Consider the following 16,288-nt stretch of genomic DNA (forward strand, 5'->3'; position numbering starts at 1 on the left):
TTCACTTAGTCTTAAAAAGGTGTTTAAAAACATCTTAAATTTACCTTCATAAAACCTGCAGAAACCCTGAATTCCTTCATGAAAACTCAGATACAACAATTCAGACAGGAGTTAAATCATCACACAACTCTGATGTAATTTGGCCATTTTGTGACAAAATACAATATGTTCAAGTGGTTACAGGAGTTTTTTAATGTTGATATTTTGTATAGTAATGGCTTGTGGAAGTGTAAATCTGTCTCTGTTTTCTGCTTGTGATTACCTCACCTGCGACTGATATTAATGCCAGATGTAACATGGGCCATTGTGTATTACATGATCTGGTGTTTTAAAGTCACATGCTTAACCCTTCAGACCGACATAGCTGATCTCTGTCTCTCTCTTCTCTTCTCTGTTGATCTTTCCACACAGAATGGACAGAACTTCCAGGACTTTGATTGTCAGGTAAGAGTGATCATTAGACCTTCGTGTACTCCATATGGCCTCCTGAAGCATTCAGCCACAGTCATTAATCTACTCCTCCTGCACTATTGCTTCATATCCCAGCACGGTGTGATGGTGAAAGATTCCTGACCTGTACTTCACTGTAGAGCAGTGAAATTCACTCTTGTGTCTCTTTGTTTTTCTGTGGGTGTGTGGGAGTGTCTGTGGGTGGTGAGTTGAGCTTCTGTGTGTTATCCGCTGAAGAACAGGATTTGACTCAGGATCTTAGCACACTTCATTATCATATGTTTATTCCACTATTATTGCTCCTCGCTTCATTCTTTTTTTTTTTTAATTTGCTCAAGTGGCAATCATTTAGTGATTCAGTATACACAAAATATTTCCTATAAGAATGCACTAACAATTTTCAGATTTTAATGCAATGCACACCTGCAAATTTCCACGTTATCTACACAATTTCAAATTTGTAATTACTAAAAACTATAATAAAATGATAATTTAAATCAGATTTTAAACTGGGCCAACTTGCAAATTAGTTAAATCTTTAAGTAGTTAAATTATAATCAGTTGTTAAACAACAAAAGAATTACTAAATAAAAGTAGCATGTTCTTTTTTTTATTGATTTGTGTCTGTCTGTATTTTTATATTGTTATATATAATTTCATGGGCATTAAGCAGAATATTTTGTGTAAGGTTTGTGAGTAGAATGTTTCCCTTTTGTTTCCTGTTCACTCACCATTGACTCTATGGGGAAACCCGTTTCTCCAACCAATCCTGAAGCCCTTATAGAATCACGCCATTTTGCCTATAACTGACCAATGGTGTTGAAGCCCAGCGGTGCAGAACACCATTTACTCAAAATTGTTCTCCTTCAAGGCTTCAGCCTTCAGTTGTCCTGATATTTAAAAGTTTTTTTTATTAGGATTTTGGCACATTTAACTGCTCATTTCAGTTGTGTTTATTCTCCTAACCTAGGCTCTATCTTTTCCAGATAGCAGCACATTGCTGTTAGTGCTGCTCACCAGCTCTTCATTATTCATTGTCCTCTCCATTCTCTTAAACCTGATTAGATTGACAACTGAGCCCCAGCAGGTGTAGGGCAGCTGTAGTCCAATTTCACCCAGGAAAAAGCAAGTCCTAAAGGCCGTGACACACCAATCTAATGTCAAAGAACTAGTGGCTGCGAAAGCCGACTTTGTTGTCGTCTTGCATCAGCTGCATATGGGCCAAAAAGCTGTGCTTGAACACACCAAAAAGACTACAGGTGACTGTCAAATTGCATGTGTGTTCTGCGCGTGCATGTAACGAAATAACTGTCTATAGCGTCTATGATATAGGTATCAATAGTCTATATTCATCATTCAAAAAGGAAAACCGAAACTAGGACTGCTGATATACAAACCGTAAACAAAGTGGCGCTTGCTTACTATTTTAAATGTTAATCATACTGATAACTTTCTTCATTCCAGGCGGCTTATGTTGGAATGATCAGGTAAGATGATGTAAAATTAGAACAGCCTTCAGTTTGTGCCGTCTTGACTTTGCTTGCTTTCATCACTTTCGCTTTTATTGACTCATTCGATAAACTGAACAGCCATTCAGAGTGATCTTTCTCACCAATGACCCGGATTGCGATTCAACATGCTGAATCTGGTGAACTGTTCCTGACTTGAGCCCGACAAGAGCTGATGTGTGGAACACACTGCAAAACTAGCCTGACAGATGCTCACCGACGGCCGAACATTGGCTTGGTGTGTCAAAGCTCTAAGGGACGTGAGGAGTTTCTCAAGAAAAGTAAAAGTGTTCTCCCTCCTCAGGCATATGCCACAGGCATAAGTGATTTTGACTAGATTTAACAATTTTGACTTTCCACAGCATTTTGCGAATTCCAGAAACTATTTTTGGAGAACGTCAAAAGTAATGGAGAACATTTAAAATAATAGCCAACAAATGTAAAATTGTTTAATTTTGATTGTTTTTACATAGTAAATTAGCATAAGTGTAATTTTTAATGGCCATTTTCTTATAGTGATGTTTTGCTCATAAAACAATGTTTGTTGATTGATTGATTGATTGATATGCTTTTTTCAATTTTTTTTTTCTTTTTTTTGCTGGTAGTTGTGTTTTTTCTTTAGTTTTTTAATTACCATTTTAGAGGAATTTCTTGGTATCATTTCTTTGGTTATAATATACATAATGCACGATTTGCATATTTTATTAACTGAAATGGGTGAGGCCACCAATATAAAATATATATATATATATATATATTTTTGTGTAATTTAAATGGAATTTATAATTTATATATATATTAAAGGAAATGGTGACAATTTACAATAAGGTTTCATTATTTAACATGGACTAAGAATGAACAATACTTCTACAGCATTTAAATATGCATCCTTGAATATGCAAATTAGCCCCGCCTCCACTCAGTCACACAAAATCAGTCAGAATACCTGATCCACTCGGTCAACTTTACTGTAGTAAACGCTGCACAATGGTGGAAATACTGGTTTAATTCAGCCATAAATGTTTGAACCAGAAACTGATTTAGAAGAAGTGGAAGAGTGAATTATACAAGGTCGTCTACAAGTCGATTTATCAGAATGGAAATGCATTTTATGTATCACTCTCTACAACGTTGGATACATAATGTTAATTAATATGGCTAGCCTTTTGCTTGACTGCTATTTTAAAAATCTAATAATGTGTTGCTAATGTTACACGAACCATGTTCCCGTTCTTCATCTCAGAGTCAGACAGCTGCCTTCTAGCAAACGGTATCCTTAGAAACGCTTTGAACAACTCAGAACGTCAGTGGAGAAAGGCATATAATTCATCATAACATCGTAATATACATCTCACATATTGCTAAATCTACCCGATTTTTCATATCAATAGGAAAATATACCTGGATAACCTGGCTTCTTTTAAGACCACCCTGCTTTGCAGCACAGTAATGATATGCTTAAGCCTGCCCGCACGTTGACATGATTGGTTACAAGGTAGTTTGTGATGTCAGAAACACCATAAATTTCAAACCACATTTTTGAGACTGTCTTTAGATCACTGCAGTTTTAAAGAGAGAGTACTCAGCAATGGTGTTGACTTGAATGGTGTTGAATTTGCACATGGTTTGTCTTAAAGCATATTAAAAACACCATATAGACATATAAACATTTAAAAACTTGATTTTCACCACAGGGGTGAATGTTAACAAATGAGACCTTTTGTAAAGTGTTACCAGGGAAATGGAAAAATTGTAACCTAAACACGTAGGGTTGTAGTACTTCCCCTTAACCGTTGACTCACAGTTTCAGGTCTTTCAGCTCCCGAAAGTATTAAAGAGACTCATTTATCTGAGGTTCGGTCTGCACCCTTTTAGTGAGTCTCATCTGGAGTATTTTTAGAGTGTGGTGAATTACACAGTAATTTGTCATAATGTGCACTAGCGAGGATCATGCCAGCACTCACAGGTTTAAATTTAGCCTCGCCAGGTACATCAGCTGGCCACATAGATCGGCATCTCAGGCGAGAATTACATCATCATCACACATTCACAAACCTGAGAGGATGCTGAATGTGTTACTACACATACAAATGGAATATAGACAAGGATTATGAGGAGAGATGGGTGAAGAGAGTCGTGAACCATAGTGTTTATTGTGTAGCAGTGTAAAAGTTGATCTTTCTACTAGAGCTGGTAACTATGCAACAGGAGGACTTGGACTATTACATAACATAACGTCTCTGAACTCCTCTGAAGGGAGAAAGAGGAAACTACTATAAGAGTGAACTAGAGTAAATCTTTAGAAACTAAACTGCCTGAAGAGTCCAGGCTTAATGGTTCCCTGAAAGCCCCATAATGCCTGCTGACATTACTTTTTTTTTCTTTTCTTTTTTTTTAGCTTTTATAGTTCCCAGCATTTTGAAGAGCAGTTGCTATGGTGACGGTGTGGCTGTTGGCTGGTGGTTGAGTGTGAGATGTGAATGGGTCTCTTGTGGATGATGTAAGCTGACACCTGTTGGGCTTCTCCAGAAGAGGGCAGTGTAAACACATGTAACAGACAAGCTGTTCTCACAAAACATGTTGAATTATGTTTGGTGGTGGTTTGATTTGCACTATATGTTTCAGATTTTTTTAAATGAGTAACTTTGCCCAAATGACATCTGTTCTGTTAATGCCGTTTGGTCCTCTAGCCAAACAAATAGCAAACAGCATCATTAAGTATGCTTGTTTTTCTCTCCCAGTGTGTAGCTGATAACACAGCATTGGTTCTGTAGGGGTATGGCATTGGTCAGATGGCACACGGGGCAGCGGATGTGCTTAGTCAGGCGTGACGTTCACTCTACCAAAAAAGTACAGGCACAAGAGATGACCGTTTATTCTCATTACCATTGTAACTGCTGTATGCAACAGTTTTTTTTTTTTGTTTGTTTTTTTTCTTTCTCTCTGTTGCTCGTAAACACAAAAACATGTTTACGGGTTATGAGTTTAATCTCTAGCAGCAATTATGTAATACACAAAGCTGGTGATATAAGGTACGAGAGACTTCACGCTATGCCATTTTTCCCCCACAATAACAATCTCGTGTGCCTTGTTGCTTTTGAAAGACTGTTACTGCTGTAATTTGTGCTCTTACTATTTTTATTTATTAAAACATTTTACTTCCTTTCAGTGCTGTGTGATTGATCCATTACGATTTTGACATCCAATGATTATAAAAACAAAATAATCTTGATAAAACTATTTCAGAATGATGCTCTCTTTTTGTTTTGTTATCTATCCCTTTCCTCTTTCATCCCTCCCTAAAAGCTCAGACTCACTCCTCGTCAGGCTCTGACATGATTTAAATTTATATTATTTATTTGAATTTGTATACATGTATTTATTTCTTATATTTTATTTATTTATTTATTTTTTATCATATTATTATAAATTATCCACTGTTTAATAGAAAGTTTTTATGAAGTTTAAAAAATTCATTATGGCTCAAAGTCAATGAGTTATTGTTTTAAATAATCATGAACTCTGTAAAATGTACGTGAATTAAAGGGTTAGTTCACCCAAAAATGAAAATTCTGTCATTTATTACTCATGAACCTTCGGAGCGTTATGAATCAGCGTGTCGAATCCGCAGTTCGGAGCGCCAAAGTCACGTGATTTCAGCAGTTTGGCGGTTTGACACGCGATCTGAATCATGATTCGACACGCTGATTCATTATGCTCCGAATCTTCCTGAAGCAGTGTTTTGAAATCGGCCATCACTAAATAAGTCGTTATTTTGTTTTTTTTGGCACACCAAAAATATTCTCGTCGCTTTATAATATTAATATTGAACCACTGTACTCACATGAACTGATTTAAATATGTTTTTAGTACCTTTATGTGTCTTGAGAGAGGAAATGTCATTGCCTCACGGAGCCATCGGATTTAAACAAAAATATCTTAATTTGTGTTCCGAAGATCAACGAAGGTCTTACGGGTGTCAAACGGCACGAGGGTGAGTAATTAATGACAGAATTTTCTTTTTTGGGTGAACTAACCCATTAAAGGGATAGTTCACCAAAAACTAACAATTATCCCATGATTTATTTACCTTCAAGCCATCCTAGGTGTATATGACTATCTTCTTTCAGATAAACGTAATCAGAGTTATTTAAAAAAATATCCTGGCTCTTCCAAGCTTAATAATGGCAGTGAATGGCGCTCACGATTTTGAAGCCCAAAAAACATCCATCCATCATAAATGTAATCCATACAGCTCCAGGGGGTTAATAAAGGCCTTCTGAAGAGAAGAGGTGGGTTGAAGAGGTGGTGAACCATTGAAATTTCAAAATACTTAGGATGTAAGGAAGCCTCGTTTACTGAAATCACGTGACTTTGGCAGTTTGATACACTCTTCGAACCACTGATTTGAAACAAAAGATTCGTAAAGCTCCGAAGCTTCATTAATCAGTGTTTTGAAATCTCCCATCACAAGATATTGTTGAATAAAGTCGTTATTTTGTTTTTTTGGCGCACAAATGTATTCTCATCGCTTCATCACTGTAGTCACATGAACTGTTTTAAATATGTCTTTAGTACCTTTCTGGATATTGAAAGTGTTAATTGTCTTGCTAGTGATGCAGGCCTCACTGAGCCATTGGATTTCATCAAAAATATCTTAATTTGTGTTCTGAAGATGAACAAAGGTCTTATGGGTGTGGAATGACATGAGGGTGAGTAATTAATGACAGAATTTTCATTTTTGGGTGTACTAACCTTTTAAACACATCTCTGATTGTGTTTGTCTGAAAGAAGATAGTCATATACATCTAGGATGGCTTGAGGGTGAGTAAATCATGGGATAATTTTCATTTTTGGGTGAACTAACCCTTTAAGATTTTTTTTTTTTTTTTTTTTGCCATAATTGACCAGCCCTACTTCCTTTAGAAGATATAGTCCCTGAAAGAATAATTAAACTACAGTTAATAGCTGTACAGTGAAGTGACAAGGTATTTCAGTACTGTGTATTTCAGCATGATATTTGCATGACATTGATTTTTGGGCAGTGAGTATCAGAATATCTATTTTATAATGATGTTTAGGCCTATGCAGGTCAGAGCATAGCATTTGTCTTGGTTCGTGATACCTACAGTAATGCATTAACTAATGTTAACGAAATTTAACCTTTTCGTGTTGCCAAGTATGCTTGCCGCAATAGACGTTTTGTGAGGAGGCCTGTAGTGTGGCGATGCATGCTGCCCTCTGTGGGTCATAAGGAGTATTGTGTTCTCTTTTAACATCATGTCTAGTAGTTGTCAGACAGTGAAGAGGCAGAGCTGACATTTTAATGTCTGAGATCAAAACTCTCTGGCTCTCTCATCTCTGTATGACAGCGTATCAGATTTGGAGCATCCTCAACTGCTGCTGTGGCAGGATACACCTGTTGCTTGATGTGGCTGCTGTCAAAACACGCTTGCATACAGTTACACTGATCAGGGGTGTGTTCCAGCACTGGGGTGTACACGCGTGGGCCGCTGCACGGGGGGCTTTCTTTACATTTTGTGAGCGGAGGGAAATCCTTGTTCTCCCCACTCTCTCATCCATCATAACCTCAGGTGCATCCTGGGACAAGGTTACACCAAGTGAAATGTCAAGGGTTAACCCATCTTTTTGGGTTATGTTCATAGGCATATAAACGTTAGGTATGGTTAAAGATCAGGATCGCTTACATTCTTGTTCATTATGCAAGTTTTATTCATCACATGCTTGTGATCCTCATGGCCTTTGTAGCAATTCACAGGCTTTTTGTTGTGTTTTTATTGTTCAAACGGGGTTGGAGTGATTGGAAATTTGCATCACAGAATGTGATGATTTCATACCGGGAACAAAAGGAATTATGATATAATATTTACTTACAGTGGTTTGTGTTTCATTGTTATAAAGGTCTGTTTGCATCAGAGGTCATGGTAATTACAGTGTCTTCAGACCTCTTCATTATTTCAGTTTTTTTGTTTGTTTCAGAATTATGCTAAAATTCTTTAAGGCACGACACCCCAGGTGAATAGGGTAAAAAATTAACTAATCGATATCACCATACTTCCCCAGTTGATTGATTACAGTAAGAATTGCAAACATTTTTGTAAATGTTCTGAAATGTTGTTTAAATATGCAAATAAGGTGCAATTATAATAACAAATTAAATATGCACTAATTTGTATACATTTCTTGAATAAAATTCTGAACATTGAATGAAGTCAGGTTCAGAATTCTTGTTTGTTTGTTTGTTTGTTTGACATATTAAAGTCAAAGGTTTTTACATAGGAGATTTTGGATTTCTATTTTCATCACTCCATAAATCAGAAAATACTGTCAAAGCCAGAAAATAAATAAATAAATAGGAAAAAAAAATATAAAATCAGGCAAATTAAATATGAACAAACCCCTCTGTAAAAACCTTCAGAATATAGATAGGAATAAAACTGTAAAGTTTGGTGTAAGCAAGTTCTGCTGAAGTGGAGATTTCTGACTGCAGGTGAAAAAACACATTTTAAAGAAAACGTCCTTTAAAGATATGTACTGTAATTGAAATCTACAGGCGCAAATAGATGTGCTATGAAAGACACTTAAAAGTGTATTTTGGATGTTTTCTTTCCACTAATCTGAAAAAAAAAAAAAAACTTTATGAAAAGCCAAAAAGCCCAAAATCTCAAAATTGACAGATGTGTCTCCCCTTAAATGATTTGGTCAGACTTCATATTAGTTTTTTTTTTAACTACTATGTACATCAAAAAAATTGTTAGGTACTGTGTACTTATTGTGTTCATGTTATATTGCAAAACAGTTTGCTGTTATTGAGGTGGGATACGGGTGAGGTTAGGGACAGGTTTTGTGGTTAGTTAGGTTTAAGGGTGGGTTAAGGGGTAAGGAAAAGGTCAACAGTGCATTCATAGATGTAATTACCGAAATTAATTACAGCTGTAATTACATGCAGGTATTTTAAAATGTAAGTACAATGTAAAAACATGTATGTACACAATAAAGTGTATCCTGCGATTTTCAACCAACTTTGTATTGTTACAATGTCAGTAGTGTATGTAAATGAACAATGTTTACTCATTCTCCATGTTTCTTGGACCGAGAAATTCATTTCTTAGCAAAAGTCTTGACAGCTCCAGGGCTTTTGTGAAAGCTACAGATTATACTTCCGCATTTTTGTATCCGGCCCATGGACAGTCGGATCGACAGAGGGTTATTAACAGAACAGTTATTGTACGGGTAGGTTTATCACTGAAAATCATAATTTGTCTACTCTTTAAACAGCATTATGGTACCGTTTTGAAATGCATTGTATCATTTAAATGTTAGTTTATAGTACCTAAAGACACTTAACGTAAAGTGCGACCAATTATTTTTTCACATCAATCTACACTCCATACGCCATAATGACAAAGTAAAAGATAACTTTATCTTTTTTTATCTACTAAGTTATCAGACAAAGTAGAAAGCACAAATATTCAGATCCTTTGCTATGACATTTCAAATTTAACTCTGGTGTATCCCATTTCTCTGGATCATCTTTGAGCATCCCTTTGCACAGTTTTAATGCAAATAAAAAAAATGCACTTGTGCTGTTCTTATCTCAGAAGGGCTGAATTGTTGCAGGACGCTAATGATCTAAGGTGACCTATTTCACAAACCATTTTTCTTGCATAGTTGTTGAATTTCACGGTACACAGTCAGATGTAATCTAGGTCAAGTTAGCCTTCCATGTAGATTGACTTTTATAGCATGATGCTGTGAACGCTCCAGTGCTTCCACGTCAGGTTATATCGAACAGTAAATATGTGAATGACAGTGGAATTTGTCCATACTATGACACTATCTAAATGTGCCTATATAGGTTTATTGAATTTGAGGTCAGTTTTCTATCCCTCATCAGACCAAATCCTTTATCAAACATCAGCAGTGGAAGACATGGTTGTGGATGTTTATCTAAAGCAGATGACTGGGAGTGAATCCAGGATGATTTCATTGTTGAATTGTAAGAGCAGCATCATTCTGTGAGAGCTGTGAATGAGATTACACCCTTCACACACTCTGTCATCACTCCCTCTTTCTCATTTAATACTAAGCTGCCCAGTGGTCCTGACAGTGACCCATTATTCCTTGCTTGATGATTTCCTCTCTGTCTCAATCCTTCCGTTCGCGTCAGTCAAAGTAGAGCACACTGGAGGCTGGAGCCTAGCGGTGCTACATGGGTCAGTGTGCCAGTCTCATGTCCTTTTTACTGTTAGTACCATTGAGTTTGAATCAGAGTTTAATTGCTTTTACGCCACATTGTTATTCTCATCCACAGTACGTTTGCCGAATGTTTTTGTCATTGGTGTGAAAGCTCTTTCTAGGCAACAAAGCATACAATCCATATGCCGAAAATGAGGGGGAAAGTGTTTGTTTGGTAGTAACATGAAGTAAACTAAATCAAACAACAACAACAAAAAAATGGCATATCTTTCAAGGTTCATGAAGACTTTTTTTTTTTTTTTCTCTCTTGAGGCACTTAGAATCAAGTAAAGTAGATTTTTGTATGTTCTGTTTCATTTCTGCTTAATTCCTAATTAATTTCTTAATTTATGTCTGAAACAAGTTGTGCTTATCAATTTTAGACAGACTAAGTTGAATGGCAATATGCCAATCAAAAGACAGCTGTGCTGTTATTTAAAGAAACATTTTATTGCTCAACGGTCTTTTGTGCTTTTTTTTCTATTTCAGATTAACTCATAAATTACACAAAAACTGATCAGTCACTTCCTGTTTGGAAATTCTTGTTGCAGCTTTTTCTGGCTAAGACAAGTCTGATTCGTCAAGACTTGGTATGCAGTTTTTAAAGGATGCCCTTGTGAAAAAGAAATGCTCTTCAGCATAATTTTGAAGCACATGAATGTAAATAGTACTGAATGTAAATGTTTTCAGACATTTAATTGCAAGTTAAAGGGTTAGTTCACCCAAAAATGAAACTGTGCTTCAGGAAGCTTCGGAGCGTTATGAATCAGCGTGTCGAATCAGCGGTTCAGCGAGCCAAAGTCACGTGATTTCAGCAGTTTGGTGGTTTGACATGTGATCCGAATCATGATTCGACACGCTGATTCATAACGCTCCGAAGCTTCATGAAGCAGTGTTTTGAAATCGGCCATCACTATATAAGTCATTATTTTGTTTTTTTGCCGCACCAAAAATATTCTCGTCGCTTTATAATATTAATATTGAACCACTATACTCACATGAACTGATTTAAATATGTTTTTAGTACATTAATGGATCTTGAGAGAGGAAATGTCATTGCTGGCTATAGAGGCCTCACTGAGCCATCAGATTTCAACAAAAATATCTTAATTTGTGCTCCAAAGATTAACGAAGGTCTTACAGGTGTGGAACGGCATGAGGGTGAGTAATAAATGACATTATTTTCATTTTTGGGTGAACTAACCCTTTAATTGTAATTAAATGAAAATGTATTATAGTTTAAACTTCTATTAAATGCAGTTAGCTGAACTTAAATGGGTTAAAATAGCACTCTAAACAGCATGTTTATATGTAAATTCATAATTATTTCTATTGTCTTTGAAATGTGGTTAAGGTGTGCTGCCGAATGTACTGACAAGCATTCATGGTAAACTAAAATATGCTTTAATTTTTTTTTGTTTTTTTTTTTGTTTAACCTTTATTTAACCAGGAAATAATGAGGCTATGCAGAGTTGTAGACAGACAGTCACCGAGTGCCACAAAAAAACAGAAGCCACCTTTTACAGTTCCTCCTGAACCAAAACAACAAGCTTATGCTGCATTCACGTTATATCATAACAGTAATTACGAGATGACAACCCGTGGCATTCTTCCCGGAGCTGTTCACATTTTCGGAATTATCAGACACTATCAACGCTGAAGTGAATCTGCAGCAGTCAGTTGGTACAAGTCTGAACTCTTTAAGTTTAAGTTTATTATTATTCTAATGTTGTGTGCTTTGAGACATGAGGTAATTTAGCGGCGTTTCGTGACACTTTGCAGACTCTGGTTGGCTGCTGTCACTTTAAGAGCTGCACGGATCCTGCAATATACTGTTACACACGTTTTAAACACGCTTTCTCAAATATTTGCATTCACTTCAGACATAACCAACTGTGTTTATGAGGATACTTAACAAAACGGCATTTTGACATATTTGTGTGTAGGCAATTTGACCGTTTAGGCTGAAGCCCACAGTATACTTTGCTTATGTGCATTTTATGCTTGAAAACTTCATACCTGTGGGAACGTGTCATCTTAATTGCACTTGAAAATTGCAATTGGAAACACCACCTCCTCATTGCACAGCACTGCAGCCAGGCTGCGCTCTCCGGACAGGAAAACCAGAGGAGGTTGAGCTCAGGATTAACCAACTCTGCACTGTGGAAGACGATCACATTTTCCACACCAGTACCTCTAATATATTCTCCTTTTACATTTTTCTGTGTCTTGAAACACAAAACCGGAGACATTTGAAGACATTCGTGCATGTATTTTCACCATATGGAGTTGACCATTCCTGTCACTATGGCAACAGCAGCTTGGATGTTACCACGTGTTCCATTCACTTGCTGACTTTTGGACTGATTTATCCACCTTTATTAATTACATTTCCCAATAATCACCCTTATCAACTTGCACACTCGCACACTGAAACAGAAGCTGAGATTTACACAGCCCACCCCCTCCACCTGACCCTGTAAATCCAATTAGAGCAGCTTGAGTGCCCTCCATATCTACCACTCATCGCTCTCCAGGCATTTATACGTCTGCTTTGCTTTGGATCCCTCTCTTATCCTCTCATTTTAGCAACATCGGCTTCTATTGAGGGGGGAAAAGACCTTTTATTTGTTATCGGTGGGTGTTTGAAGCAACGGACTGCCCTGTTGTCTTCTTCCCATCCCTTTCTCTTAATCGCGACTGTCCCCTCCCTTACCTCCTGCCACCGCCCCTCTCTGAGGAGAGTGAGAAGAGGGAACAGGAGAAAGCGTCTGTTTTGTAATCGCTGGATGAAACATGACGGCAGAGCTGGACATCAACCAGGTTTCCTGTGCTGTGACTGCCGTGGTGAGTGTTAACAGAAAGAGTGTGTTTTGTCTCAGAGTAGCCTGTTGCTTTCTCTCTGAAGCACCAGTGGGAACTTTACAGACATGAACTGTTCAAGCTCTCACGCCTGTGCACGAGTGCTGATGCAGTTTGAGTCGTGTCTGTCGTAGGTAGTGTGGGTGAACGATGGGCGTTTTCTGCCTTTTGTCTGACGGTTGTTTACGTGTGGTGTGTGTGCTCTCATGTGTCTGTAGCATCAAAGGGAGGCCTTTGAGTGTATGTGTTAGGCTGATGACAGTGAAGCATGCTGTATGATGCTGTAGTGTTCTTATATTTTAAAAAAGGGAGCATGGTGCTAGCAATGGGTTCAATTGTCAGGGAATTCATGAACTGATACAAATGTATAGATGAATGTAATGTAAGTTGCTTTGGATAAAAGCATCTGCCAAAAGCAAAAATGTAAAGAAATATGTATGATGTGAAGAGTATAATATAATTAATAATATTTAATTGTTTTACGTAACACATGTTCCGGGTTTTATTGTGCACGTATACATGAAATTCATAATTTTTCTTTAAAATAATAATTGTAATAATTTGTTCTACCTTTTTTAAAGCAACTTTTTGGCTGGCGTCACTAATCCCTCTTCTTCAACCCTTTCCCTTTCAGCCACCTGATTTTAAATCATTACTGATGATTAATAATGTGGTGCTTATTACCTGCATACTGTCACTTGAGATGCAGCATGGATAATCAAATAATGACACCAACTTTAATCAAATTTTGGTCATTTTATTGGCAAGCTGAAAGGAATAAAATTAAACTATGCATGCTTCTCTAGTATCAATGTAATGTGGTTTCCATCAGCATAATGCATGATGCTGAACTAAGTTTGTTTGTCTGTTATCTTTCCCTTTTTTGTCAGTAGTTTTATAATATTTTTTTATAAAATGTCTATATTTTTATGAACCATATGAACCAACATTTTAAGAAAACTGAAATCAGAAATTACGAAATCCAAGACATGTAGGTAGTAGCATTGAGATTGTCAGTTTGCCCATTTAGATCACATTATTACTGTTTTACATTTGAACAGACACAAACAATCAGTGTCTTGTAGAAGCTATGTACAGGTGTACTGACCTCCCTAACTTAAAGGGTTAGTTCACCTAAAAATGAAAATTCTGTCATTAATTACTCACCTTCATGTCGTTCCACACCCGTAAGACCTTCGTTCATCTTCGGAACACAAATTAAGATATTTTTGATGAAATCCGAGAGCTGTCTGACTCCTCAATAGACAGCAATATAACCACCACTTTCAAGGTCCAGAAAGGTATAAAGACATCGTTAAAATAGTCCACATGACTGCAGTGGTTCAACCTTAATGTTATGAAGCGACGAGAATACTTTTTGTGCGTAAAAACAAAACAAAAATAACGACTTTATTCAACAATATCTTCTCTTCTGTGTCATTCTCCTACACTTTTTGCATCCAGCGCTTTCAGGTTCTACATCAGAACGCCGGCTCAGTATTGTCTGACACTGTTCACGTGAGCAGCATGACACATGCATATGATGCTAATGCAGGAGATGGCCAATAATGAGTCGGCATTCTGACGTAGAATCTGGAATCGCTGAACAGTGCTTTTCAGCTCTCTTAATAACTGCTTTTCAATTCACATTTATTTGTGTAGCACTTTTTATAATACTTATCATTTCAAAGCAGCTTTACAGAAAATGTATGAATTGGCATCATCTGAAGTCCTTGCACGGGTTGGCGTCATCTCTTCACAGGTGTTGGGTCTTCTGAAATCTTTATAAGAGGTTGGATCCAAACTGGAGCTGATGTAATCTCTATTTACCTCAGGATGGGCATCCCGATGTAGAAACAAAAGCAAATGAAATATGATTAGCATAGCTGTTGTTCCTAACATTTCAAGCAAAAGATAATCATGTGCATTTCATCTGGTATAACTGGAGTATAAGGTTATGTATTATGCATTATGTGAATGCTTGGCTAAAGAGATGTCTTTAATCTAGATTTAAACTGGGAGAGTGTGTCTGAGCCCCGAACATTATCACGAAGGCTATTCCAGAGTTTAGTAGCCAAATGTAAAAATGCTTTCCTTTAGTGGACTTCGATATCCTAGATACTACCAAAAGTCCAAAAGTTTTGTGACCTTAAAGAGTGTGATGGATTGTAGCATGGTAGAAGATCAGTTAAATACACAGGAGCTGAACCATTTAGGGCATTATAGGTCAGTAGCAATACTTTATAATCAATACGGAACAATAGGTAACTAGTGTAGAGATGATAAAAATGGTGTTATATGATAATATATTCTTGACCTGTTAAGAGCTCTAGCAGCTGCATTTTGGGCTTATTGTAACTTGTTTATTGAGGATGCAGGACAGCATGTATATTTGAAATAGCAGAGGGCCTAACACAGACCCTTGCAGCACTCCATAATTTACTGACATTAACTTGGATAATTCCCCATTTAAAGGTAGGGTAGGCAGTTTTGGAGAGCGGCTAGCAATAGCAAGCTAGCTTTGAAAGGATTAGATCCCACCCTCCCTTCATAGCGCTCTCCAAAGCCGCACATCTTCCAAAACACGTGAACGTGCAGAGGAAAATCTGCAAAGTGTCACGGGAGACGGTGCTAAATTACCTCATGTTTTTAAAGCACACAACATTACAATAATAAAGAACGTAAACAACTTACAGAGCTTGGACTGTACCACCTGACTGCTGCAGATTGTCAGGTGTAGATAGTGTTGCCAAAGGATGTGAACAGCTCCGGGTGGAACGTCACAGGATGGTTATGACATGGTGTGAACACAGCATAAGCTCCAATGATTAGATGTACATTTTCTGGTCCTAAGACTTCCACAGAAGATTTTTATTTTATTTTTTTCCCAATATTAATATTAAGACCACTTCTGTTATTGATTACTATCAGGATATAAAGAGAATTTCAACCAGAATAACAAAAAGTGTTTATGAAAAAATTGCCGACCCTACCTTTAAATAAACAAAATGGTAACGGTCTGATCTAAATCACCTTAATTCCTGTCCCTGAATACCAGTCGATCTAAGAGTGTCATGTCTCCGTTGTTTACAGACCAACAAGAGACAGGTACTTGTTTGGATGAGATTTGGACTTTTTCTACAACTGATACGACACTGACAGCCGCCCAAGCTCTTTATCATGTTCACCTTGTTCTCTTTCTTCCATCT

At 37.1% G+C, this 16,288-nt stretch overlaps 1 protein-coding gene across 4 annotated transcripts in view; it reads left to right on the forward strand.

Moving 5' to 3' along the window:
* ndrg3b (ndrg family member 3b) overlaps window positions 1–16,288 on the forward strand; it is a 69,456-nt gene that overhangs the window by 31,569 nt on the left and 21,599 nt on the right. For 3 of the 4 annotated variants that reach the window (XM_051880766.1, XM_051880768.1, XM_051880767.1), the window contains exon 3: window positions 412–444. In XM_051880766.1, the coding sequence (XP_051736726.1) occupies window positions 412–444 (33 nt within the window). Of the gene's footprint in view, window positions 1–411; window positions 445–12,785; window positions 13,065–16,288 lie in introns of those variants that run through there. The other variant, XM_051880769.1, reaches the window with a different exon arrangement.

This window comes from Ctenopharyngodon idella, chromosome 22 (assembly GCF_019924925.1).
Source record: "Ctenopharyngodon idella isolate HZGC_01 chromosome 22, HZGC01, whole genome shotgun sequence".
Lineage (NCBI taxonomy): Eukaryota > Metazoa > Chordata > Actinopteri > Cypriniformes > Xenocyprididae > Ctenopharyngodon > Ctenopharyngodon idella.